Below are 25462 nucleotides of genomic sequence, written 5' to 3' on the forward strand. Positions count from 1 at the left end.
AACCTGGATTTTGAAAATATTAATTTTGTTAAACTTGGAAAATTAGGCAAAAATTCCCCCACCCAATGCAGGTTAGAGTTTGCTTCCCCTGAAAATTGATTTTCTTTAAATTTATCTTTCAAAGCACCAACACATTTTTTGTATTAGTATTCCAAAAATATATCACCAGTCTGACACATTGTATCATGTTTTTAAAAAATCTGTCCATGAAGTTTCTCAGTGCAGTATTTAACCCTTTCTCTTTTTCTAAAAACAAACCCCTTCCTCCCTCACCTGATGTCAGGCCCCAAGCGCTATAGAAATTTGTGTAGGCAGATTTGCCATCACCCTCAGAGGTAAGGAAAGGGTTAATACCACCTGGTCATGTCCTGTCATAAAATGGCCACTTGCAAACAGCTAACCGCACAAACACCCATCCCAGATTTTAGAGAGGTGGGGTCAGATGTGGGGGGTAGGAGTTACAGACGCTGTCACAATCGGTTGGGTCTCTGCTGTTGTTTCAAAGGCCCCCAGACCAACCACTCACAAACCCATCTCTGTCTTCCGGCCGGAATGCTCAGGCGGAATCAAGTGCCTGCAACATTCAAGGAGAAGACGAGACAGGTAGGTGGGTAGGAGGTCTCCGGCACCTTTGATTTCCTCCCTATTTCACTTTGGGATTCTGCAGCCTGAGATGGGAACCTTCTTTGCTTTTATTTTTTTAAGTGAGAAGGCATCAGAAGAAAGGGAAACTCATCTTCTGGTCCTGGTAACCAGGCAAGGTATTCTGTGCCAGAGGTCAGTGTAACAGGTCTGTCATGAATTCCTGTTTGAAGTCAGGACACACAGCACACCAGGTGTTGAGAGGAGACAGTGAGTGTGAGGAGTCGGGCAGAAACAGCTGGAGAAATGTCTCCAGTTCACTGTTACGGAGCTGCCCAGTTGAACCTAAGGTCAGTTTACAACAATGGAAATTCCAAAAAGAATTTGCTGTCAGTCAGATATTAAAAGGTAGAGGCAAAATGGTAAAGAAAAGGAGGAATGTTAACAGAGAAAAATACAGCTCGAAACTGTTTTTCTTCTGCCTCAGGTTGACCCAACAGTCTTGGAGAGGACTTGGAGAGAATAATGCCACTATGTGAACTTCCCAGAGTAAGCAATTTTAAGCAAGTAAGTGAACAGAGAAACAGTGCAAACCACAGGGCAGAATGAAGCTGTGTGACATCAGAGAGGAGCAATTTATGACGCCCAGTCATTCTGAGGAAGGAGGAGGGAGCCTTATTTGTTCCCCAGAAGAACATCTCTTGAGAAAAATCTGGGTTTGGTTTCGTGCGGTTAGGTTTGTCATGTGTCGTCAACCGCAACAGAAAAGTGGGAGCAAACAGCCCTGGAGCAAGTGGTACGATCACCAGACAGAGGAGGCCAAGCCCCTGGTAGGACTGGGAAGGGCAGGGCAGGAGGGAGCAGGGTGGGGCCTCCACTAGGGGGCACACCTACCATCACCCGTAGCTGGAGAACACCCCTTCTTCAAGAGAGGGAACAGCCTGTAAGGGCCAGCTTCAGAGAGAGGGCACAAGAAAGAGAGGGCCTAAGTAACACGCCAAGAACAATAGGAGTGGTTCTCTTCCTTGGTTTCTGTGCTGCTGAGGCTCTTATTCTCCAAGGACCAGGGCTAGTGAGAGGTGTTGGTGGGCCTGTCCTTCTGGGTCCACCCAAATGGTTCCATGAACTGAGCGTGTCTTTAAGCCCAGGTGAGGACACAGCTTTCACGATAACAAATGGTTGTTTTAAGTCAAGAAGTAAATATTTTGTACGGTTACCTGAAAAGGACTATGAGGAGAAAAATCTACCCCAGACTCTTGTTCACAGACTCTGAGAGGGTGTCTTGATATGAGGATGAATTTTCTAATGAAAAATGAATCAAGACAACTGGCTTTGAAGGGAATTTTCTTTGACTACAGTAACAGCCGAGGTTTTCTGCCTGAGCATTACCATAGTGTTTGAGAAGAGCTTTTGTGTATATGTGTTGCTCATTTTTAAAAAAAAATTACCTTCTCATTAAAATGAGAAGAATTTATTATTTCCCATATTGATGAAATTTAGGCTAAGCAGGGAAGAGATGGATGTTTCTAGGAGTTGTGTAGCTTCAGCTATGCATCTTGTAAATGATGTCGGTGAAGCCATGTTTCCAGAGAGAAATTACCTCCAGAATGGGAGTGCCATTAACTAAACTGCATGACACTCCCTCCGAGCTGCCACCATTGAAGAAGAGTCCCCAGCACTCTGCTGAGGATTGTAAAGGCCACACATGCATCAAGCCGTAACGATATCGACTGACTTCTGCTGTGTGGCTCAATTCACACTGGGCACTAAGTAAAAAGGAGATTCCCTCTGTGCATGTTTAAAAGGTGACCGTCGTGAGAGCAGTTAGAAGTCATTAAGCCTGCCCCATCGCTGGGGCATAATATCGAGCTGTGGCGGGAACAGATCCGCCACGCTGATCTAGCAGTTTACAAGCTCGATTTCTAGTCCCAGCTCTGCCTGCTACCAACTACTTCTAAAAGCATTGACAAGTCATTTATGTCTGTCTTTGTTTCACTTCTGTGAAAGTAAGCATAAAAGTGCTCTTTTGATTGATCTTACAAAATTACTGTGAGATTAAAGTAAGATTATTTTTGTAACACGTTAAATGTAATATAAAATATTATTAGATCTTATAATTTTAAGTGATCAAAATATGACTGATCAATAGCCAACCTCACAACTTTTAGAAATGTGTTGCGTGTTCCAAGACATTACTCGTGACTGCCACCCTCATAGGGGTTGTCTTCATAGAACAAGCCTCTGGGAGAAGTCTAGTCTCCTTGACACTTAGTTGTATTCTATAGCAAAAATATATATGAGGCTTTTATACCATGAACTTACATGTGTGATAAATTTGAAATAAATTGGAGTAGCATTTGTGACTTGGCTAGAAAATAGATGCAACTGAGCTGGAGTCCGGGGACAAAATGATCATTTGCAATTGTTGATAGTTCTCGGGGACTGAATTTGAATGCAAACTCTATGTGGAGGCTTTTCTTCTACGACCAGGAAAAGCAAAATATGAACTATGGCAAGAAGAAAGAAACTTATGAAGGGATATGTCCTGAGGAGGGGTGGAAGGAGAAACTTCCAGCAGAGCCTTAATGTGAAGTTCTGAAGTATTGTGTCTACACAAGCATAAGAAATTTAAGTTCAATTTTCTAGTTTTCTGTGTTAAGTTTGAAGGAAAATTAAATAAATTCAAACTAGTAACTGTGGTGCCTCCTACCTCCAGGGGGAAAAAAAAGCCACTAATGCTTCTGGAGAAGAAGGAGGACTTCATTTTTATTTGCCTAAGATGTCTCAACTTGGGAGAATTTAGGCTTACAGGAATATACATGGGGTCTATGACTAACTCTGTGTGTATCTGTGTGTGTGTGTAGAAAGAGAGAGAGAGAGAGAGAGAGAGAGGAAAATATCTGTCCATCTCTCTCCTCATCCCCTTTTATCTCATTCCACCTTCCATTTCTCTTTCTAGGATGTGAGATCTGTCACAGCTGGCTTTCTAATCTTTACAAAAAAACATCCATAGAAGAAAAAAAAAAAAAAACAATTGTTTTTTTAAGATGGGGCACATTTCCTCAGAACCCCATGGGGCTGAATCAGTCTGATAGCTGTGACTCTAAATTTGAAATAGATGCAGAGTTAAAAATCATCTTTTTCTTTTTCTATGACCTAGACAATAGCTTTGGGGTTTTCTGTTTTATTTTTAGGAATTTTTTTCCCGCTGTTTTTCAGAGAATTAAACAACCAACCACTGGTGATTGGTTTTAGGTAACTTGCCCTTTTGTTGGTTTGAGGTGGGAAGGGTGGTGTGGGGAGGGGAAGGCGAGAGGGACAGGGGTATGCCGGTCCCTGCAGGCTGCTCAGTACACTCTGTTCTCAAGGCTGTTTGCTATGCGGGCCGCAGGCTTTGGGCCTTTGAAGGGTTGAATACCATCTTTTGATTTACCATGGGTGATGGTGGGGAGAATTGGAAACTCAAGAACACAAAGATCCAGCAAAAGAGAACAACAAAACCCAAAATAACCAAATACACATGTACACAGAGAAAAGAAAAACCAAGAGACACACTGACAACAGAAATCAAATGAGGTTGGGCAAGTAAACGAGCATGTTTTTTAAAAGCTGCATATTGGAAGAAAAGAAAAGATGTAACTAAACCAGTCACTGCTCAAAACAGTCCTCTGTGTCCTAGAGATTTTTAGGATGCAAATGTAGGCATTTCCCAAGTGCAGCCATTTGACCTGATCACAAATCATTCTGGTATGGATTCAAAGCCCTACCTTCCCCCACCAGGTCATCCAGGGTTTTATGCATCTCGTATATTTGTCCATCAAGTCTTCTTCATGCCTCTGACAAGCTATTCCACTGTGATTTTATATAGGGACTCTGCATCCAAACATTTCTACATACCTAAACAAACTCATAGGCTTCAAAAAAGTTTAACTTTAGCTATATCACTTATCCTGTCAACATAGGGCACTGACTTTCTACTGAGTAGAATCAGCAGAAATGGAGGGTTTTCTTCTTTTAATTCAAAAAATCAAGAGAGTCCTCATTAGCTGTAGACCACCAATTAGAATCCAGACAAGAGTGTCAGCAGCAGGAGACAATGTGAGGCCATACAGAGGAGAATGTCTAAAGTATCTGTTATTTATAATTACAGTGAAAGAACAGGTTCTCTCCCAAGAAAGCTACAAATTTGAAATGGTCATAACTTTTCAATATAAGAAAAAATCGGGATATATTATGAGGAGGACAGAGTAACAGGTAACAGTAAGACATAACAATCTTCATAAGAAGTCTGCTGAATGATAGGAAGGAAGGTGGAGACACCCATCAGGAGCCGTGTTTTCCTTTCACATGTCAGAAAACTAAACTTAGGATATATCTTCAGTGGGACAGTAGAAACAATCTGACTTATTTTCCTCACTAGGGAAAAGTATAAGGAGATGCAGTGTCATCCAGGCCACCCAAAGTTCCCTTCTGAATAGCCACTGTGGGGCTAAAAACAATGATTCCTCATATCAGTCCCAAAGCTTGAGTGTCTCCAGCCCACCCTCCTACTTTGTCTCCCTACCCTACCCTGTCCCTGCCCGCAGCTTTGACTGTTTTGAGTGGTGACCAAGGAGTTGAACTTAATGGGAATGTGATTTATCAAAAGATGGACCAAAGTAGCATGTTTTACACAAAGCTAAACGGTTCCAAAATACCAAGAAAGGAAACTTAGAAAACAAATAATCTAGTAAATAAACCACCACTGTCAGAAACCAGAAATTGACATCAAAACCTCATGCAGAAACAAGGAGAAGGTGTTTGTTGCTGTCGGGTTTTATCCCTGGTCTATTAAACAAGAGGTGAGAAGCTGACTTTCCAGAAACAAACAAAGAATTCAATCAAACCAATGAAAATCAGAAAAGAAAGGGAAGACAAGCCCAAACAGAGTGGCAGAGGTTACTTCATACGATACCTAAGTTAACCATGAGCTTGACGCGACCCCCATCCAGCTCCAAGCGCAGGGTGTCGGCAGAGTCCCTGGAGGTAGTGGCCACCAACAGCCCGTAGGCTCGCTGGGACATGAAGCGGAAGGACACGTCCTCTGCTTCCGTGTGCATGACCATGGGCATGACGATCTTCATGTACATGCTGCCGTCATAGCTCAAGATGGACGCCTCTGCAAGAAGAGGAGAGGGGGTCGTTAGGATCAACAAATACTTATATTAGTATAAAATCACTACACAACATATGAAATATGTATCAACAAAGCCAGTGACACTCATAAGAGAGGCTGGGGCATGCAGGTGAGTTTACTAGATGGGGTAGAGTCTGAGCTGGTCTTGGTGGGTAGGTGGGGTTTGAATGAAGACGTGCTGGCGTCAGATGTGGCAGGTAGATAAAATAGCTTCTCTATACACACAGAAGAAAGATGGGTGATGTTCATACAATAACAAACTATTCCACTTAACAGAAGCATGCTTTGAGAAGTAGTTGAATAAGGATAGTTTGAGCCTGGAATACAGTCTGCACTTTGGGAGGTGGTGGGAAGTAACCAAGTGTTTTTTGATCACTTGGTACTATGATGCACTCTCTTGTGTAACTGTGTACCTTGTACTCTTCTACGTGTTCAAGACAGAAGAGTGAACAAAAGAGATAAGCATTTTCTGCCCTCATGTCTAAAAGGAATTGGAACAGGGAGAGACCAGGCGGAACACGTAGAAGGTTTTCAAAATACATCACCTGTGCAGTCATCATACATAATATTCTACAGGTCCATGAAAAACAATATAAATACACTTGCTGATTCTTGGGAAGCAATCACCACCCAGGTAATACACAGGACATGTTAACAGGCATACATGACAACTTGCAAACTCTAAAAGAATCACAGACAGAGGTGTGACAGCTGCAGATACCATCCCAATAAAAGGCATATTACAAAGATATGTTCTCAGATAGGAAGCATAATCTAAATTCAACTCATGCTCCAGATGTGAAAGAAACTATTTTACCTCCTGGAAGAACAGAATCAAAGGATCCATAATGATAGCAAAAATTTATTGAGCACTTTTATTTGTGTGGTGCTTTCCAGGACGTTACATGCACTAAGAATATAGTTGATACTTACAAGAACACCAGGAAGAAGACAATATTATTATTATTATTTATAGAGAGAGGGTCACATGGCTAATAAATAACAGAGCTGGGAACTGGATGCAGGCAATCTGATTCTCACCAAATTATCAGAGAACTATGCCAGGAGCACATGAATGCTTTTAAGAACCCAATGAAAATATACAGTGTTTCATGGTAACATTGTGGTCTTATGTATACGTGTGTTTGCTTTGTGTATGTATTTCTACATATTGTTGTAGACACATAATGCTGCATGTTTGTTATTTATGAACATCATTAATTATTACTATGTACCCATACACACCACACACACACTTTCCTTTTTAAGACATGCAAGGGTTTTTGGTGAACCATGTTATGGTTGTTGATGCATTCAACTTGAATATATTACAGATTTAGTAGCCACTTATATGCCGCTGGACATGCATAGGGCCAGAATATATTCTATATGACCCATCTTTATGTCAATATTGTTAGATTCAGAGGCTATCAGATGAGTATGTAGTTAACAGTTAATGGTACAGAATAATGTATCTCAATGACTACCTCTCTCTGTGTCTCTGGAGTGTTCTCTATTATTAACCTAATTTTTTAAGGGAAGGGTGATGAAGCAGAAAATTTAATATAAGGATCAGCAGAAACAAAATCTGTTCCAGGATTCCTATTAGTTTGCTGAAAAGATTTTAAATGCAGGGAGTACTGTGAATAGAATACTCACTCCAGGGGGAAAGTGTGTCTAAACAAGAGAAGGTCTGACCTAATATCCATTAGATTATTGAGTGCTGAGATTTCATATCACGGATGTCCACATAGTGGAACTTACATAGCCCTCTTCTTTGATTGCTCTTTGCATCATTTACTCCCTCCTCTTGTCCAAATGACCTTCTTCTAGAATAATATTTTAATTACTTTAACAATTCTTAACTATATATGTTGAATTACCATAGGTTGAATTCTATTCTTAGTGATTAATCTCAGGCTTATAATATTCACCATAATTCATCAGAATCTACTTTGTATTTATCTCAGGAGGAGACAACAAACTTTACTCTTTACTCTCTGTGTCTCCTCATTTTTGTGCTATCATTGTTTTTCACATTGTGTCTCTGTTATAGGCCCACCAATACATTGTAATTACTGCTTTATAAAAACATGCCTTTTAAAGAAGTCAATATAAGAAAGGAGCACTTAAATACCTTTATGGAGTTTATTTTATTTAAGCTTATTATTTACCATCTCTGTCTCTGTGCATTTCTTCTTGCAGATTCAAGATACCATCTGCTGTCATTTGCTTTCACCAATGTAGCTTCATTCAATCATGTTTTATTGTCAAAGAGATTACAATTCTATATGTTAGAGGCCCAACAATACAACTTTATAGATATTGTTTTATGCAATTTGCTTTTAAAATGTTACAAGGAGAAAAAAGAAGAACTATGTAATTATGCTGTCTTTTAGCATTGCCTACATAATTACCTCTGTAGATAATTACATGTAGATTGAAATCACTGCCTGGTATCCCTTCCTTGCAGCCTAAAGAATATCTTTTAGTGGTTCTTCTAAGGCAATGAATTCTGTGTTTTTTGTTTATTTGAAAATGTCTTCATATCGTCTTCATTTTTGAAAGATAGCTTGGGTACAGGACTACTGGTTGATAAATTTCTTTCAGCGCCTTGAATACTCTCTCAATCTTTGGTCACTGTTGTTCCTGAAGAGACATCACCAGTCCATCTAACAGTGTTGTCCTTGGACCTGATGAGTCATTTATCTTGCTGCTTTCAAGATTTCCTCTTTGTCTTTGGCTCTCACTAGTTTTATTAGAATGAATTTGGGCGTGAATCTCTCTGCATTCATCCTGCTTAGAGTTTGTTGAGCTTCTTTGATGTGTAGATAAGTATTTTTCATCCAAGCTAGGAAATATTCAGGTGTTCTTTCAACATTTTTCTGTCCTTTTCTCTCTCCTTTCTTCCCAGTGCTCCCATCTTACTACATCGGTATATTAAATGATGTCCCACATTTCTCTGTTCATTTACCTTCAACAGTTTTTTTCTTCTATTCAGATTGTAGAATCTCTATTGATCTGCCCAGTCACTGGTTCTTTCTTCTGCCAACTCAAATCTATTGTTAAATCCATCTAGTAAGTATTTTTTTTAATTTCTTAGATTATGGTATTCAACTCCAAAACTGCATACACATAATGTATCTCATACATATATGTATAATTTTGCAGTTGGAAAGTAAAAACAAAAAAATAAATTTATATATAATTTTAATCTCTGTATTAATCTTCTCTATTTAATGAATAGTTATTTCAATTTTTCCTTAATTATTTATGCATGATTTCCCATAATTCTTTGAACATATTTATAATAGCTTCCATGTAGCCTTGGTCTGTGGCATCCAACATATGGGCCCCCCCAGAGGCAGTTTCTATTGCCTGGATTTACTCCTGGGCTTGGGTTATACTTTTCTTTTGCATGTTTCACAATTTTTTGGTTGAAACTGGACATTTTCCACAACAGATTGTAGCAAATCTGGATATTACTCACATCACCACCACCCCCACCACCACCCCCCACCAGTGCTATTCTTATAGCTTGCTTTACTCTCTGGGGATTGGACCACCAGTAATTCATATCAGTCACACAGGTGCTGTGAGCCTATGTGACTGACCCCTGAATGAGATCCCTGGAGGACAGGCCCAGGAGACCATCTTGGTGGACACACTCTGCTGTGTTGGCACACATCCTCACTGGAGAGACTGCATCTGATCTGCTCACCTGGGACAAAACTCTATGTTTGAATAAACTGTCTAGACAAATTATACAGCACAGCTCATTTATTTGTTTGTTTAAAGGATAATTCCATGACACATTTTCCTAGTAGTGAGAAGGTTCTGATGACCCTTCTCCAGTATTTTTTTTTTTTGTTTTAGCTTTTAGCCTGACTTCTTAGGTATTGCCTCTGTGTCAGTATAAGCCACTTGTTGGTCAAATATTACACTTACGTTGCCCTCGTCAGTCAATTTTCACACGTTATCTGTTGGAAGTGCATGACTTGGAGATACCTTCACAGTTCAGGGGCTGAGGTCCTGCTTTATGTTTAGTCAGGGACCTGTACCTGGGAGTTGCTCCTGAGCAGTGCAGCCTTGGGAATATGCTCAGCTTCCCAGAAGACAAGGATAGACATGATTTTGATTCTAAACCTGGTTTCCTCAGAGTGTACCCTGGATTGTTGTATTTATTGTTCAGTCAGTATTGAAGGGTTGTGCTTCGGGCTTTTGAGTCAATAAATGAGCCAACAAATATTTACAAGATGAACAAAAATTAGTCAGAAATGAGAAACTCTGATTTAAAGAAACTTGGTGAAAACAGTGACAATATTTAATTACACAACAAGCACATGATGATTGTGTACATTTTGACTCTAGAACAATGTATATACCTGGCTGGTAGAGATTTCCAGAACCACCCTCCATCTGGATAATTCTCTGGTAGGACTCACAAGACCTAGAAGCTGTTATAGTTATGGTTATGGGCTATTACAATAAAAGGTTCAGAGTAAAATCAGGAAAGGGACAAAGCATGTGGGGTGAAGTCTGCAGGAAACCAGGCACAAGCTTCCAGAGTTCTCTCCCAGGAGAGCTAGATAAAGTAGTCTCTCCAGTGAGGATGTGAGAAAACAGCAGAATTTGGCCAACCAAAAAAGCTCTCCTGAACCTGGCCTCCAGGGATCTTGTTCAGGGGTCAGTCACATAGGCTCACAGCACCCATGTGACTGATACGAATCACTGATGGTCCAGTACCCCAGAGGGTAAAGAGGTGTTGCTTGTTGGAAAAGTATATTGTTTGAATAAACTGTCTAGACAAACTATGCAGTGTAGCTCGAGAACTTTAGCATGTCAAATACTCGTATCAGTCAGCATTTTCCAGGAACTCAAGTCCCAGGAGCTGGTGAAGGGGCAGGCAAAAAAATAAGGCCCTTTGTGAGAATATGTGGAGATTGAGCAACCCAGATCTTTCCAATTAACTCTCCCTTTTCTACACAACACGTAATAAAAATAATAAAAGAACAACAAAAATTTAGAGATGTAGGGGAAAATGGGAGAGATAACATTCTAGCTTTTCTTAGGCGACTGGTAGCTTTCTTGAGCTAAATTTGAAATATAGAATTCAAAATAATGACCACTATCTTTTCATGTTATTCATAATAACTTCAGTAAATTTTAGTGAGTTCTCAAATTTCTATTTGAAATTTGAGGGTTTCGTTTTCTTTTGCTAACATCCTGTAAAATTAACTGTCATTAAAATAACACCTGTAGGTTTCCCCCATTGTTTTAAGCATTTCTATGTGTTTGTCATTCTACCTGTATCTGTGCTGAGAAAAATATATGGAAATAGGCATTCCTCTGGTGGCGCAGGCAGTTGAGCACAGTGCTGTGAAGCTGTCCACAGCCTCTGCAGTGGGAGTTCAGTCCCTGGCTAGGGAGCTACCCACATGGCGCAGCAGACCTCTCCTGTCTCGCCTGCTGCTCCTCCCCTCAGCAGTGTTTATCAGTCAGTCTGCCTGTTCTGTTCCCCACTCTGACTCTGGTGAATCCTCTCATCCCCCCGTACTTCTGGCCTGTACTTCTGTTCTTATATGCATAAATAAATAAATCTTAAAAAATTAAAAATAAAAAATATTAGAAAATCTTATCTTTAGTGACAGGGTAGAACTTGAGGTGATTATGATAAGCAAAATAAGACAGAAAGTGAAAGACAATTACCAGATGGTTTCTCTTATACATGGAATATAAATAACTCCCCCCCCCAAATTGAACTAACAAGGGACAACAAAAATAACTCCTAGATTCTGTGAAAAACAGAATGTTTACCAGAGGGGAAGTGGAAAGTGGGTGGATAGGAAGAAAAGAAGGTTTCAACCTGAGAGTGAGGATGGCACTCAGTCTATTTCCCTGTACAAAATATTAGGATAACACTCATATTTTTGTCAACTGCACAGAATTATACCTGAGGAGCACAGGCAGAGCCAGCAGCCTCATCATGCTTGGCCATTCTTCTTGATTGATTTCATAAATATTTGTCTTGCTCCCACTTTTTGAGATTTATGACACTCAGCCATCCACATTTCTTTACATGGAGTAAATGATTATTTGACTGGTGTTTTTTGTTTATTTAATTTGAAAGAGGGAGTTTCTGGCTAGAAATTTTCCCCATCATCTTCCCGCTGCTTTTCATCATGAAATGAGTATATCTATCCCCAAAGAAACAGGAAATTATCAAAACTAAAGTCATAGACAACACAACTGATAATATTCCCAACAAATGCAGGGAGCCCCCGCACAGAGAGGGAGCATTGTGAACAAATAACTTTGTGCTTTTCTGTTCTCACTTCGCACTTAGCATATGATGTTGACTCTGCACTTGACTTCCAACAGCCATGGCCATGGCCCATGGAAACAAGACACTCTTATGACCAACTTTGTAAACAAAATACCACTAAATAATCATTTCCTCACTCTCTCTCTCTCTGTACAACCCTCTGTATTGTTGTCTCATACAGCAATAGTTTCACATACTCCTTAAGTGTGTTTTATTCTGACAAAGCTTCCAAAATGCACAGATTGCTTCCTCTCCACCCAAACCAGGCTGATCTTAAGCCATGCACAAATCTACGCAGGAATGCCTGCCAGGCTCTAAATCTGTATTTTGTAGCAGCAGGAACAACATAAATCTCTAACTCCAAGCAGACCCAACAGTAGCCAATTCCAAGGAATCAACAAAATGGATATCCTCCCTCTGGTGGACAAAGCTGAAAAGAACTATTTTTTCATATTCTCAACATAATACTGACATTACCTACAGTGATAAGGGCTTCTCTTTTCCAAACAACTGGGGTACTCTAATGTTATGCCTAAAATTTTGATTGACATCTCTCACTTTAAGAAAAGCAGATACGTGCTTTGACATCATTTTTGGTATTAAAAAATAATGAAAGAAACATGAAATAGGGGAAACAAAAACTCTGTGGTTTATAAAAATATAATTAAAATAAAAAGTTATTAGACCAAAGAATTCATGCAGCTCTCCCTTAAATGCAAATTCTCCTATTGAATTCAAATGTCACTTAATTTATAAAAGTTAAATGTGACTTAATTTATAAAAGTTAAATACAACAGGTATTCAGAAGAAACCTACCCATTACTACAAATACTGCAATTATATTCACAAATAGATTCAGTGATTGATATCTAATCCCTAGTAGACACTGTGCTAAGGTAGGAAGGGGGTGCATAAATAACATGTCTTGTTCTTCAAGTTTGGAATAGACATACAAACAGGTAAATTTTTATATTAAAGAATGAATTAAGTGTTGTGGGAATTCAGTTCAGGTGTATATACCTTTGCCTAGATTGTTGGAGCAAGGAGTGGGTAACTATGTTTAAAGGGTAAGAGAGGTCCTCCCTGGTAGCACAAGGGGTTAGAATACAACCTGTGAAGCTGTCTGCAGCCTCTGTAGCACGAGTTTGATCCCCAGCTGACCAGGAGCAACCCACATGGTGCAGCAGACCTTTCCTGGCTCGCCTGCTGCTCCCCGCAGCAGTGTGCTTTGTTCAGTCGGCCTGTTTTGTTCCCTGTTCTGTCTCTGGTGAATCCCCTCACCCTCTGCACCTCTGGCCTGTATGCAAAATAAATGAATCTTTTTTAAAAAAGTAAAAAAAGAATAAGACAGTGAACCACAAAGAGGAGTGGATGGTCTTCCAGAAGTGTGATCTGCATGTGTGTGCAGGAACAAAGTTGACTAGAGCATCACATGAAGTCATATATTAAGCACCGTGCCTGACAGGTCATCAAAAAGGTCAGGAGGGGGCCTCCCCGGTGGCGCAGCGGTTGAACGTTGGTTTCTGAAGCTGCCCGCAGCCTCTGCAGCACGGGTTCAATCCCCAGCCACAGGGCGAGGGTCCCACATGGCACACAAACCTCTCCTGCCGCCCACTGCTCCCCTCAGCAGTATACTTCATCACTCTGCCTGCTCTGCTCTACACTCTGACTCTGGTGAATTCTCTCACCCTCCCACATTTCTGACTGTACCCAGTGCTTATATAAATAAATAAAATAAATCTTTAAAAAAAAATCATTTAAAAAAAAAAAAAGGTCGGGCCTCTCCGGTGGCGCAGTGGTTGAGCACTGGGTTGCGAAGCTGCCCGTAGCCTCTGCAGCGCCAGTTCGATCCCCGGCTGCTCCCTGGCCACTGGTGGAGGGTCCCACATGGCGCGCAGACCTCTCCTGCCGCCCACTGCTCCCCTCAGCAGTGTACTTCAGTCCTTCTGCCTGCTCTGCTCCCCGCTCTGGCTCTCGTAAATTCTCTCAACCTCCCGTGCTTCTGACTGTACCTAGTGCTTGTATAAATAAATAAATAAATAAATAAATAAATAAATAAATAAATAAATCAATCAATCAATCAATCAATCTTAAAAAAAAAAAAAAAAAGGTCAGGAGGAGCTCATAAGGTTTCTCATCTGTGACAACACTAACATTTTGAACCAGAAAACTGTTGTGAAGCTGAATCCCTGGCCTCCACTTACTAGTTGCCATGAGCACTCCTTTTGGTCATGAAGACCGAAGAATTCTCCAGAAACCATCAAATGCTTCCCGGGGAAATAAGTGATCCCCAATGGAGAACCACTATGGTGGCTCCATATGGGTTAGAGCATATGGATTGGAGCAGTAAAAGTTAAGACGGGGCAGGGGACCCATAAAGGGCTCATTACAAAAGACCTAATAAAAGAAAAGTTAAGGTGTTAGTAGATACAGAGGGTTTTTTCCCCAGGGAGGGACATGATCAGATTTGCTTTTCAGACTAACTGTTGGTATAAGGAAGATGGAGACCAGATGCAATCTTATCCAGTTCTCTTTTAGATATGACTGCCATTGCTTTATTTTGCAAACATGCTATAAAATTTCAAAAAAAAACCCAGTATTTGTAAATGACAGTGGTATGTTCCTGATAATAGCTCCAATTCTTGAGTCAATTCAAGAAAGCTCTATCGTGCAGAGCTGTAATTATACAAGTAGATCTGCCTCCCTTTCAAAATGGCTCAGTCTGCTGTATTATAATTGTGTAAGCTTGGAGTTAGATGATTTGGGTGGAACCCCAGGTTTTCCAGTTATTTAAACTGTGAAGTATTTGTGGACTTCAGTTGCCCTATCCATAATGTTCAATAACAACAATGAATCAGTCATGATACTAATAAGAAACAGATGGCCTGTTCAGATTTTGCCCTCTGAGGAAGGTTTAATAAAGATAATATTTACAAAGATCTAGGTTGGGGATATTGAACCCTGCAGGAGTAACGCAACTCCCATTACTACTTCTAGGCCTGAAGGAGTAAAGGGAAGGTCAATTACCAGAACTCTGAGGTCTGAAGGATGGAAGGAGGGGGAGAGAGCTGCAGAGAGAAGGAGGAGTGTCTCACAATAATTTTAACCTCAGGTCAAGGGATACATTCAGTTGGCAGTCATTTCACAGGGGGGGAGCCAAGACATGCAAATCCAGACCTAATTTCCATCCTTCCTTCTCATCTCTCTTTTTAAAAAAGATTTATTTATTTATGCTTACAGGAATTGGGGAACAGGTCAGAGATGCAAGGGGTGAGAGGATCCACCAGAGACAGAGCGGGGAACAGAACAGGCAGAAGGACTGAAAGCACTACTGAGGGGAGCAGAGGGCAAGTCAGGAGAGGTCTGCTGCACCATGTGGGTAGCTCCCTGGCTGGGGATGGAACTTGTGCTGCAGTGGCTACAGATAGCTTCATAGGTTTCGTCTTAACCCCTTGCACCACCAGGGAGGCCCTTCCTTCTCATCTCTTTTGGGTACTTCCCTTTGGTCAAACCCAACTGGAGTACAGGGGCCAAGGGAGCTTATTAATGCAACCATAATTATTATGGGTTTATTAATAATCTTTCTTAATTTTATTTATTTTTGCTTGCTTTTCTGCTTCTTAAATCAGGTTGCACAAAATCAGTCATATATTTTAAATAAAAGCCTCAACACACACACACAAACACACACATACACAAAAACACACACATTCACACACAGTGTTTAATGCTCTATTAAAGCAACTGATTCATTTGGTTCACATTTATATGTGTGCTGTATATTCACGTATATATGATATGTTACACATAATATAATATATACGGTACATTGTGAATACAACATATTAGCTGTTTCCAGCACCACATAAGCAGAGTTAGCTATGGTCGGGAATACAAAAGAATGTGACAGAGCATCCAATGCAAATAGGGTGTGATTGAAAAGCTATCTTGCCTAGCAGATGTGACTAAGAACAAAAACTGAATAGAGGAAACTCTTAACAGCTCTACATCTGTGCACAGAATTTAGAGTCACCAGATTAATAAATTGCCCTGAAATCAAACCCTGTACAGTTTTGCAACTCATAAAATATTAACATGAATGCTGGATCATATGTAACATCTCAGACTGTCAAGATAACCTGAGTTCATCAACTGCCTGGCCAAAGATTCCTAATTCTCATATCTTCTATCAATACTATTTTATAAAGTCTTTATCTAGAAGAGTCAGATATTGGACTATTTCATCAAGGTACAAGCAACAGCCCTGGGGTGCCCGATTATGTCTCAATTCCTTTGTTACAAAGATGTGGGGCATGCTAGGGCTACAAATGCCCAAAATAAGAAGATCCTGGGGTGGATATTAAGCAAATCTCCAAGTTGTGCTTAGTTAGCCAAATACCAAAAATAAAAAAAAAAATAAAATAAAGTTGTAAGAGTCTGGCAGATGACCAGGCTACATCATACAGAGCTGCTACTGCAGCCACAACTGAGAACACAGCTACAATTAAGTCATAAACACTTCTTTGTCAGGGCCCCATTCCCCTGCAAACAGAAAGTTGGTTTATAGTGTTGGCAAAGAGTATTGTAAATTATATTACCAGTCCACAGCTGATGAGTTTGTAAGTCTACAGGGAACAAGTTATCTGGCTCTGTTACCATACTCAGCTTGCCAAAATTGCATGTCAGGCACACCAGTCTGAGAGATCACTACAACTAAGAAATAAGTGTGCCAAGAATAGTACCAGAGCAGAAGAAGGAAGGTACAGACATGATAATGACATTAATTTGTCCCTGAAGTTTTTCCTGGAGCTTCTTTATGACTCAGCAACACTGTTCACAGTCCATGAGTCAACACTTAATTATATTGTAAACTCCTTGACAATCAAGAGTGTATCTGCAGAATGGGTGAACAATTTCTGTAAAAGTAAAAATCATCTTACCCGACTATGCTCCATGGTTTTCCTTTGTTATTTATTTCTCTAACAAACAGAAAGGGTCACTGTATACAATCACCTCGTATGTGTTTGTTCTCCCTCCCTTAATTTATCTCTTTATTTTCCTGTTATAGTTGAGTTAGTGTCCAAATCAGGCTATTCTCACCTTCAAGTCAAGTCCCTTCCTTGGCACCAAAGTACCTATGACAAGAAACCTTGAAGATATTGTGGCTTCAGTCTCAGACCACTGAAATAAAGCCAACATTGCAATAAAGCAAGTCACACATATTATTTGCTTCCCAGTGCATATAAAAGTCATGTTTGCACAATACAGTGGACTACTAAGGGTGATACTGCAAGAAAGCAAAAAATATTTTGTTGCTGAAAAGTGCTAACCCTCATTTAAGTCTTCAGCAAGTCATAATCTCTTTTGCTGGTGGAGGGTCTTGCCTTCATGAAGGTGATTGACTGACTAAGGTGGTGGTTGCTAAAGGCTGGAGTGCTTTCAAAATTTCCTAATGTAAGAAAAAAATGATGTCTGTGCATCAGTGGACTCTGTTTTGCGAAGGATTTCTCTGTAAGATGTTTGATAGTATGTTTGATGCTGTTTGATAGTATTTTACCCACACAAGAAATTCTTTCAAAATTGGAGTCAATCCTCTCAAACTCTGTCATTGCTTTATTAATTAAGTTCATGTAATATTCTATGGCATTTACTGTCATTTCAATAGTGTTACAGCATCTTCACCAGAAGTAGTTTCCATCACAAGAAGCCACTTATTTTGCTCATCCATAAGAAGCAATTCCTCACCTGTTAATATTTCATCCTGAGATTGCAGCAATTCAGTCATACATTCAAGCTCTATTTCCAATAATAATTTTCTTGCTATTCTTACTGCATCTTCAGTTACTTTCTTCACAGAAGGCTTGAACCCCTCAAAATCATGCATGAGGGCTGGGATCAACTTCTAACAAACTCCGCGAATGTTAATATTCTGACTCCTTCCATGAACCATGTATGTTTTCGATGACTTCTAGAATAGCAAATACTTTCCAGAGGGGTTTCCAATGGCTTTTCCCACTTCTACCAGAAGAGTCACCATCTATGGCAGCTATTAACCTATCATATGTAATTCTTAAATAATAATACTTGAAAGTCAAAATGACTCCTTGATCCATGGACAGCAGGGGGATACTGTGTTAGCAATCATGAAGACAACATTTATCTTCTTGTACGTTGACAGCAGAGGTCTTGGGTGATCAGACACATTATCGGTGAACAGTAATATGTTGAAAGGAATCTTTTTTTCTGAGCAGTCTTAAAAATGGGCTTAACATATCTAATAAACCATGTTGTAAACAGATGGACTATCATCCAGGCTTTGTTCTATTTAAAAAGCACAGAAAGAACAGACTTAGCATTATTCTTAATGGCCCTAGGGTTTTTGGAATGGTAACTGAACATGGGCTTCAACTTAAAGTTTCCAGTTGCAGTAGCCCCTTGTGAGAGTCAGTCTGTCCATAGCAGCTTTAAAGTTAGGATTTGACTTGTCCTCTCCAGTTATGAACATTGTGTCATTTATATTGAAAACCTGTTGTTCAGTGTAGGTCCCTTCATAAGTGACCTTAGCTAGATCTTTCAGGCAACTAGCTACAGGTTTACACCAACACTTCCTCTTTACCTTGCACTTTTTAAAAAAAGATTTATTGATTTATTTATGCAAGAACTGGGGTACAGGCCAGATGCGCGGGAGGGCAAGAGGATTCACCAGAGACAGAGTGGGAAACAGAACAGGCAGACTGACAAAATACACTACTGATGGGAGCAGTGGGTGAGACACGAGAGGTCTGCTGCACCATGTGGGTAACTCCTGGCTGGGGATCAAACTCATGCTGCAGAGGCTGTGGACAGCTTCACAACACTGTGCTCAACCACCTGCACCACCAGGGAGGCCCTCATCTTACACTTTAATATTACAGAGACGACTTCTTGCCTTAAACCTCAAGACCAAGCTCTTCAAACTTTTCTTCTGCCTCTTCCTCATGTCTTTTCAGCTTTCACAGAATTAAAGAGAGTTAGGGCCTTGCCCTGGTTTAAGTTTTGACTTCAGGGAATGTTGTGACAGGTTTTGTAGCACTTTTAATTCCCTTCAGGATCATTTCCTTTGCGTTTGCAACTTGGCTAACTATTTGGCATAGAGACCTAGCTTTCAGTCTCTCAGCTTTTGACATGCCTTCCTCACTAAGTTTAATCACTTCTAGATTTGGTTTTAAAGTGAGAGACAGATAATTTATTCCTTTCTCTTAAACACTTAGGGCTTACTAATTGGCCTAATTCAATATTGCTGTGTCCCAAGAAAAAGGGAGACACAAGAAAAGGGAGAGACAGGGGCCAGCTACGTACTGGAGCAGTAAGAAGACAAATATTTATCGATGAAGTTTGCTGTCCTATATGGACAGAGCTCGTGGTAACAATCATAATAGTAACATCAAAGATCAATACCACAGATCACCACAACATTAATAATAATCATAATCATAATAATGACAAAGTTTGAAACATTGTAAGGCTTACTTATATGTGACACTGAGATATTTAGTAGCACATGTTGCTGAAAAAATGACATCCACAGACAATACAGGGTTGGCACAAATTTTCAGTTGGTAAAACAAAAAGAAATGCCATAATCTGGGAAGCACAATAAAGTGAAGCTAGGTAAAATAAGGCATACCTGTACTTAGCAGTGAACTCTAAATTTTAGATGGTCTAGTCCCTGTTCACATCTCCAGCACAATCACCTTCACACTTTGGCCATAGAACATATAGTCAGATCTTAGAATTGCCCTGCTCCTCCATCTTTTGCTTTTGCTGTTCCCTTTGCATGAAATAACCTATGTCCCTTAGACACCTGGCACATCCTGGCTATTCTGAGGATAATCAAGACACATTGACTTTGCCTTCAAAATGCACTTCCTTCTTTTTCTGTCTATTCCCTTAGCTCAAGCCCCTGTCCTCTACTTTCTTGCTCAACTTGGACAAATTTCCTAATTACCTCCCCTACTTGCCTTCTTCACCCAAGAGTCTGTTCTCCACATTGCAGGCAGTGATTGCTTCTGTCCCCTTCAAAGTCTTCCAAATGCACTTAGAATACATATCTACTCCTACTGACTCACAAGGTCCTACATAATTTTTTTTTCCTCTTTATAAGATGATCCTATTTCCATGTCTGGCCCAGCCTACCCATTTCACTTCTACTGCCCTGGTGTAATTATTAAAAGCACCACCTTTAATCCCCTAGGTGTGCCAATTTTGACTGAAGTCCACGTGGTCACCCTGCTTCTAAGCTCACCTTCTACTGCTGCCCAGCATGCTGACCTCCTTTTGCTTCCTTGGCCACAGATGCACTGATCTGTGCTTAGGCATTCAGCCAGCCTATTCTTCAGCATGAAATTACCTTCTCCTTTGTATGGCCGGCTCCTCATTCAAGCTCTGGCCTAGATAACTCACCATCTAAAGGTATTCCCCAGTCATATTCTGTCACACTGGCACACTTATTTTTCAACTCCACTTTTAAAACATTTGATTTCTTCTTTGTTCATGTGTTTCTCTGATTCCTCCTGCTAGAATGAAGCTGCAGGAAAGAAGATAGCTTTTCTTTGTTTACCACAATGTAGCTATGTTCTAGAAGAGATCCTGGCCCTATGAGTGTACAGTAAAATAGACAGCAGATGAACAAAAGACCTGAGTGTTAGCTTATCTAAGCAGCCTATCCTGTCATCTGTTTGTCTGTCTGTCTATCATCTACCTTCCTTGTCCAGATAATATGGACCACTCCTTCTCCATGGCCCCACTCTATCTGGAGCCTGCACATATTACAGGCAGTGCCCAAAAGACCATTTTATGGGTATTTCATTTTTATTTACATATTTGCTACTCTCTTGACATGAAAGCAAATCTAAAGGCAAATATATGTCCTTCTCATTTTTGTCTTATTCTCTTTTGCATATTATTTTAAACTTTTTTATTCCAAACTTACATACAGACAGAAAAGCTGCAAAAATTATACTGTTTCTTACACCTCTCACCTCACTGTCCCTAAAGCTAACATAAAACCGTAGTATGATTATGAATAGTAAGAAATTAGCATTGGTATTAGATTTTATTTTTTCTCTTTTCTTCAAGATTTATTTATTTATGCATATAGGAATTGGAGTACAGGCCAGAGGCATGGGGGTGAGAGGTTTCACCGGAGACAGAGTGGGGAACAGAAGAGGCAGACTGATGAAATACACTGCTGAGGGGATCAGCAGGTGAGACAGGAGAGGTCTGATGTGCCATGTGGATCACCTGCTGGCCAGGGATTGAACTTATGCTGCAGAGGCTGTGGATAGCTTCACAGTGCTGTGCTTAACCCCTTATGCCACCAGGGAGGTCCCAGTATTAGATTTTAAATAAGCTTCAAACCTTCTTCCATTGTAAGCATTTTTCCTACCAATTTCTTTTTCTGTTCCAGGGTCCCACACAGCAAGAGCTGTCATTTTTCCTTAGTCTCCCCCTGTCTGTAAGAGCCCCTCTTCTCTCACAGTTTTCTTATCTCTTGTGTCCTTTTAAATAGTACTGGTCAGAGAATGTGTCACATCTTCAGTTTGGTTTTGTCTAATGTTTTCTCTTGATTGGACTGAGTTTATGCATTTTTTACAAGAACACCTGAAGCTGTGGTTTTCCCTGTGATTTTCATCAAGAGGCTCATGAATGTGGATGTGTCTGGGTACTGGGGACATTTTCTCAATTACTTGGTTAAGTTGGTATATTCCAGTTCCTTCCACTGTTAAATAACTCCTTTGTCCTTGGTAAGTATTTTGGGGAGGATACTTTGAGATTATGAAAATTCTGTTTTTCTTCAAACTTTGACCACTAATTTTGGCATCCATCAATATCTGCAACTTTAATTATTATGGTGTTTGCCTACTGTGATTCTTCCTTTCTCTCTTTCCATTGGCATTCTTTCATGAAAATTCTATTGTGTTCTTAGCTATCTTTAACTAACCCTGCCAGAGCCTACCAGCACATATGTGGCTCTATAAACAGGTGATAGCAGAACAATAAGCTCCCAGGCTGTATATAAGATCTGACACTTTACTAGATTGGTGATTGTACACACCCCTTAATCTTTCCAAACTCAGTTTCCTCATGTACAATATAAGGATAGTATTAGCACAGAACTCACTAGTCTTTAGGAAAAATATCCAACTCATCCCTCTTCCATTCATTCAGAAACTGGAGACACAACAAAAAGAGAAGCAACTGTGATTGCTTCAAGTTTTGATGAACCTAGGTCTATTTAAGCATAGCAAGGATCCTGAAGTGTTTTCTGTGGTTATGATTAATGATTATACAATTCCCTACTTGATTCTGAATTCTGAAAGTTTCTGAAGAATTTTTGAGGAGAACTCAGATTTGATTCCTCTCCAAGCAGAAGTATTTTTTTGTTTCCACGGACATGAGAATAATCCAAGGTGTGCCCTTTCTTCTTTACAGGTGTGCAATTTTATTAATTAATTTTTCTGAAACATAATCAGAATCCTAGGAGGGAAACCCAATTAAAATACAAGTAAAATCTTTAATGAAAAGTAAATGTTAAAAGTTCTGAAAGGAGGGCTCTCCTCTCTTCAAACCAGGCTCATCAGGTTCCAGTCTATAGAGGAGTTAGATCACTGTCATGTGGGCTAGAGGAAATATTTGAACATGGAGAAAACTGTAGCTGGTAAATGTTATTGCTAGCGCTGGGAGGTGAGGCCTGCAAGGCTAATACTGCTGAGCTGGAGCTTGGCAGGGTCCCGGGGGAACCCAGAGGAGCCGGCGAGCTAATCACACCAGCCCAGTCCAAATGTCACTCTAACATTTGCAGAGCTGTGTGTAACTGCTTAAAGAGAGGTTTCCAATGAGAAGGTCAAGGATGGAAAAGCTGTTTGGGGAACTCAAGGATGTATTTGGGAAGGTGCAACCAGTATGTGGAGTATTCTTTCCCATTTATAGAAGCAGGTTTTGTTTTGTTTTATATTACCCTGGGTGGTCTTTCAGGCTGGGGGTTACTTATACAGAAAGATAATACTTCTGGAAGGCTAATGCCAACCTCTGATCTGATTTTAGGGGAAGTAGGAGAGAAGAGATTATATACTCTTTCAACTCAATTTCAGTTCTTATTTTGTTTTCATTTTCATTCTTTTAGTCTTTAGTTGTATCTGGATGTCTATAGTTGACCCTTGAAATTTCAGAATTTAATTCACAATTCTGATATTTCCCCAGAGGCTGACTAGCTATGCTATGTGGCCAATATGCAATTTCAATCAGTCCATTAAGAGCAAGAAGAACAAAAAATGAGTAAATAAACCTGGTTGAACACTCAGCATCCACATCTCAGTGAGGCTGGGTGGTTCTTTAGTTATTTTTGAAATATTTCATTTAAACAAGTAGAAATAATATAATAAACACCTTTTTATCTATAAGGCGATTTTCACTAATTCCTAACAATCTGCTATATTTTTTTCAGATTCCTTCTGAAGAAATAAAACATTGCAGCCTTAGGTAAATCCCCTTTGTAGAAGTCCCACTTCTTTCTCCTCCCCAAATATTACCATTTTACAGGATGTTCATCATATCCATGTGTGCTTTTATATTTTTATATAGATATATGGCTCTGTAATAAAGGGTTTCAGATTATTTAATGTTTACAAGTTTTACATAAAATTATCATTCTGTATATGTCACTCCACAATTTACTTTTTTTTTTTTTTTTGAAGATCAGGAATTGGAGGTTCACCCATGTTGTGACATGTGGCTCTAGTTTGTTTTGCTCCAATGAGGAAGGGGCTTCTATTCTACAGAGATACCATAATTTATGCACTCTCATGCTGATTTAGATTATTTCCAATTTTTTTTCTTTTTACATTATAAGCAGTGTTCCAGTGCACATTCTAATAACTGTCTAAACTTAAATTTGAGAGTTTATTTAAAGCATTTACATAGATGTGCAATTGCTAGGTCAAATGTGAGGCTCAATTTCAATGCTAAATTACATTCCAAAGTGGTTGCTTCATTTTACACTCCCACTATTTATGATATAAGGAATCCATTTCTCTGCTTGTCTAATAATACTTAGTATCATCAGACATTTTAAATTTTGCAAATATGGTGGTTTGAAGTGATATCACAACGCCATTTGCATTCTCAATATGACTAATGTGACTGCACATCTTTTACATATTTGCTATGAATTTTGGTTTTGGTATCTGAGATGTGTGCATTCATAGCCCTTGTTCATTTTTCTCTTGGACTATTGATCTTCTTATCATTGACTTGTAGGAGTTCATTGTACAACTTAGGATACCGATCCTTTGTATATTACATGCATCACCAAAAGATTGTCCCAGTCCGTGATTTGTCATTTGTTTGCCTTTCCTTGAAGAGAAGATTTAAATTTAATTACAATCAAATTAATCTATTCTTTATGGTCTGTACTTTCTTTCTCGCCATTTTAAAGATAGTTTTTCCACACATAGGTAAAAGAGCTATTCACCTTCATTTTCATTTTTTTTAAAATTTTATTAGGTTTTATACATTTTTTACATAATTTTTCATTTTTGCACAATGTATGCATTTTCATCTTGGTTATAGTCCCCATACAATTCCCACCCCCCCTTGTTTTGATCCTACTCCCTCCTCCCCCTGTAGTGTGTCTCTGGTTTATAGTTGCTTGTTGATTTTTATTTTTATTTTATTATAATTAGGTTTTATCCTGGTCTCTTATTTAGGTTTTCTAAATTCCTGTTTTGAGTGAGACCATCGGGTATTTTTCTTTTTCTTTCTGGTTTATTTCACCTTCATTTTCTACTAAAAATTTTAATGTTTTACAATTTGCAATTAAATTCTTATATACTCTTGATTAATTTTCATATTTGATGTGAAAATGAAGCTTAATTTTATTTTTCCATATGAACAACCAATTATCCAACTGCCATTTGTTTACCTATTCATTTTATTCAAATAACATTGCATTATAACATGCATAATATACATTACTTATAATATTATGGATAACATTATAACATATATTTCAGGTGTACGTTATTAGTTAACATCTGTATGTACTACTTTAAGATCACCATTAGAAGCATAATTCCATGCTTCATCATATAATTCATCTATTATATTTTACCCCATTTTTCCCACCATCCTTTTCCTTTCCCTTCTGGTAATCACTAATTTGTCCTTATAGTCTAAAAGTTTAGTTTTACTTTATTTAATTAATTATCTTTCTTGATGTACCACATATGAGTGAAATCACACAGTGCTTGTCTTTCTCCTTCTGACTTATTTCACTAAGCATAATACCATCCAGGCCCATCCACATTGTTTCTAGAAATCCTTATTGACTAGTTGGTTTC

At 39.3% G+C, this 25462-nt stretch overlaps 1 protein-coding gene and 1 long non-coding RNA gene across 6 annotated transcripts in view; one reads left to right on the forward strand and one right to left on the reverse strand.

The window, feature by feature from the left end:
• NRXN3 (neurexin 3) overlaps positions 1 to 25462 on the reverse strand; it is a 1487041-nt gene that overhangs the window by 953672 nt on the left and 507907 nt on the right. The window contains exon 6 of the mRNA XM_054691888.1: positions 5537 to 5740. Within this exon, the coding sequence (XP_054547863.1) occupies positions 5537 to 5740 (204 nt within the window). The remainder of the gene's footprint in view (positions 1 to 5536; positions 5741 to 25462) is intronic.
• On the forward strand, positions 418 to 23642 carry LOC129145223 (uncharacterized). 5 transcript variants are annotated; one of them, XR_008550453.1, is made up of 5 exons: positions 418 to 603; positions 706 to 932; positions 1070 to 1412; positions 8760 to 8836; positions 9341 to 9509. It is a non-coding gene; the product is annotated as an uncharacterized LOC129145223 (long non-coding RNA). The 5 variants fall into 5 exon arrangements; XR_008550454.1 differs by having other exon boundaries at positions 9349 to 9509; XR_008550456.1 differs by having other exon boundaries at positions 419 to 603; positions 1070 to 1149.

Source organism: Talpa occidentalis, unplaced genomic scaffold, assembly GCF_014898055.3.
Source record: "Talpa occidentalis isolate TD23 unplaced genomic scaffold, MPIMG_talOcc4v2.1 talOcc4.11, whole genome shotgun sequence".
NCBI lineage: Eukaryota > Metazoa > Chordata > Mammalia > Eulipotyphla > Talpidae > Talpa > Talpa occidentalis.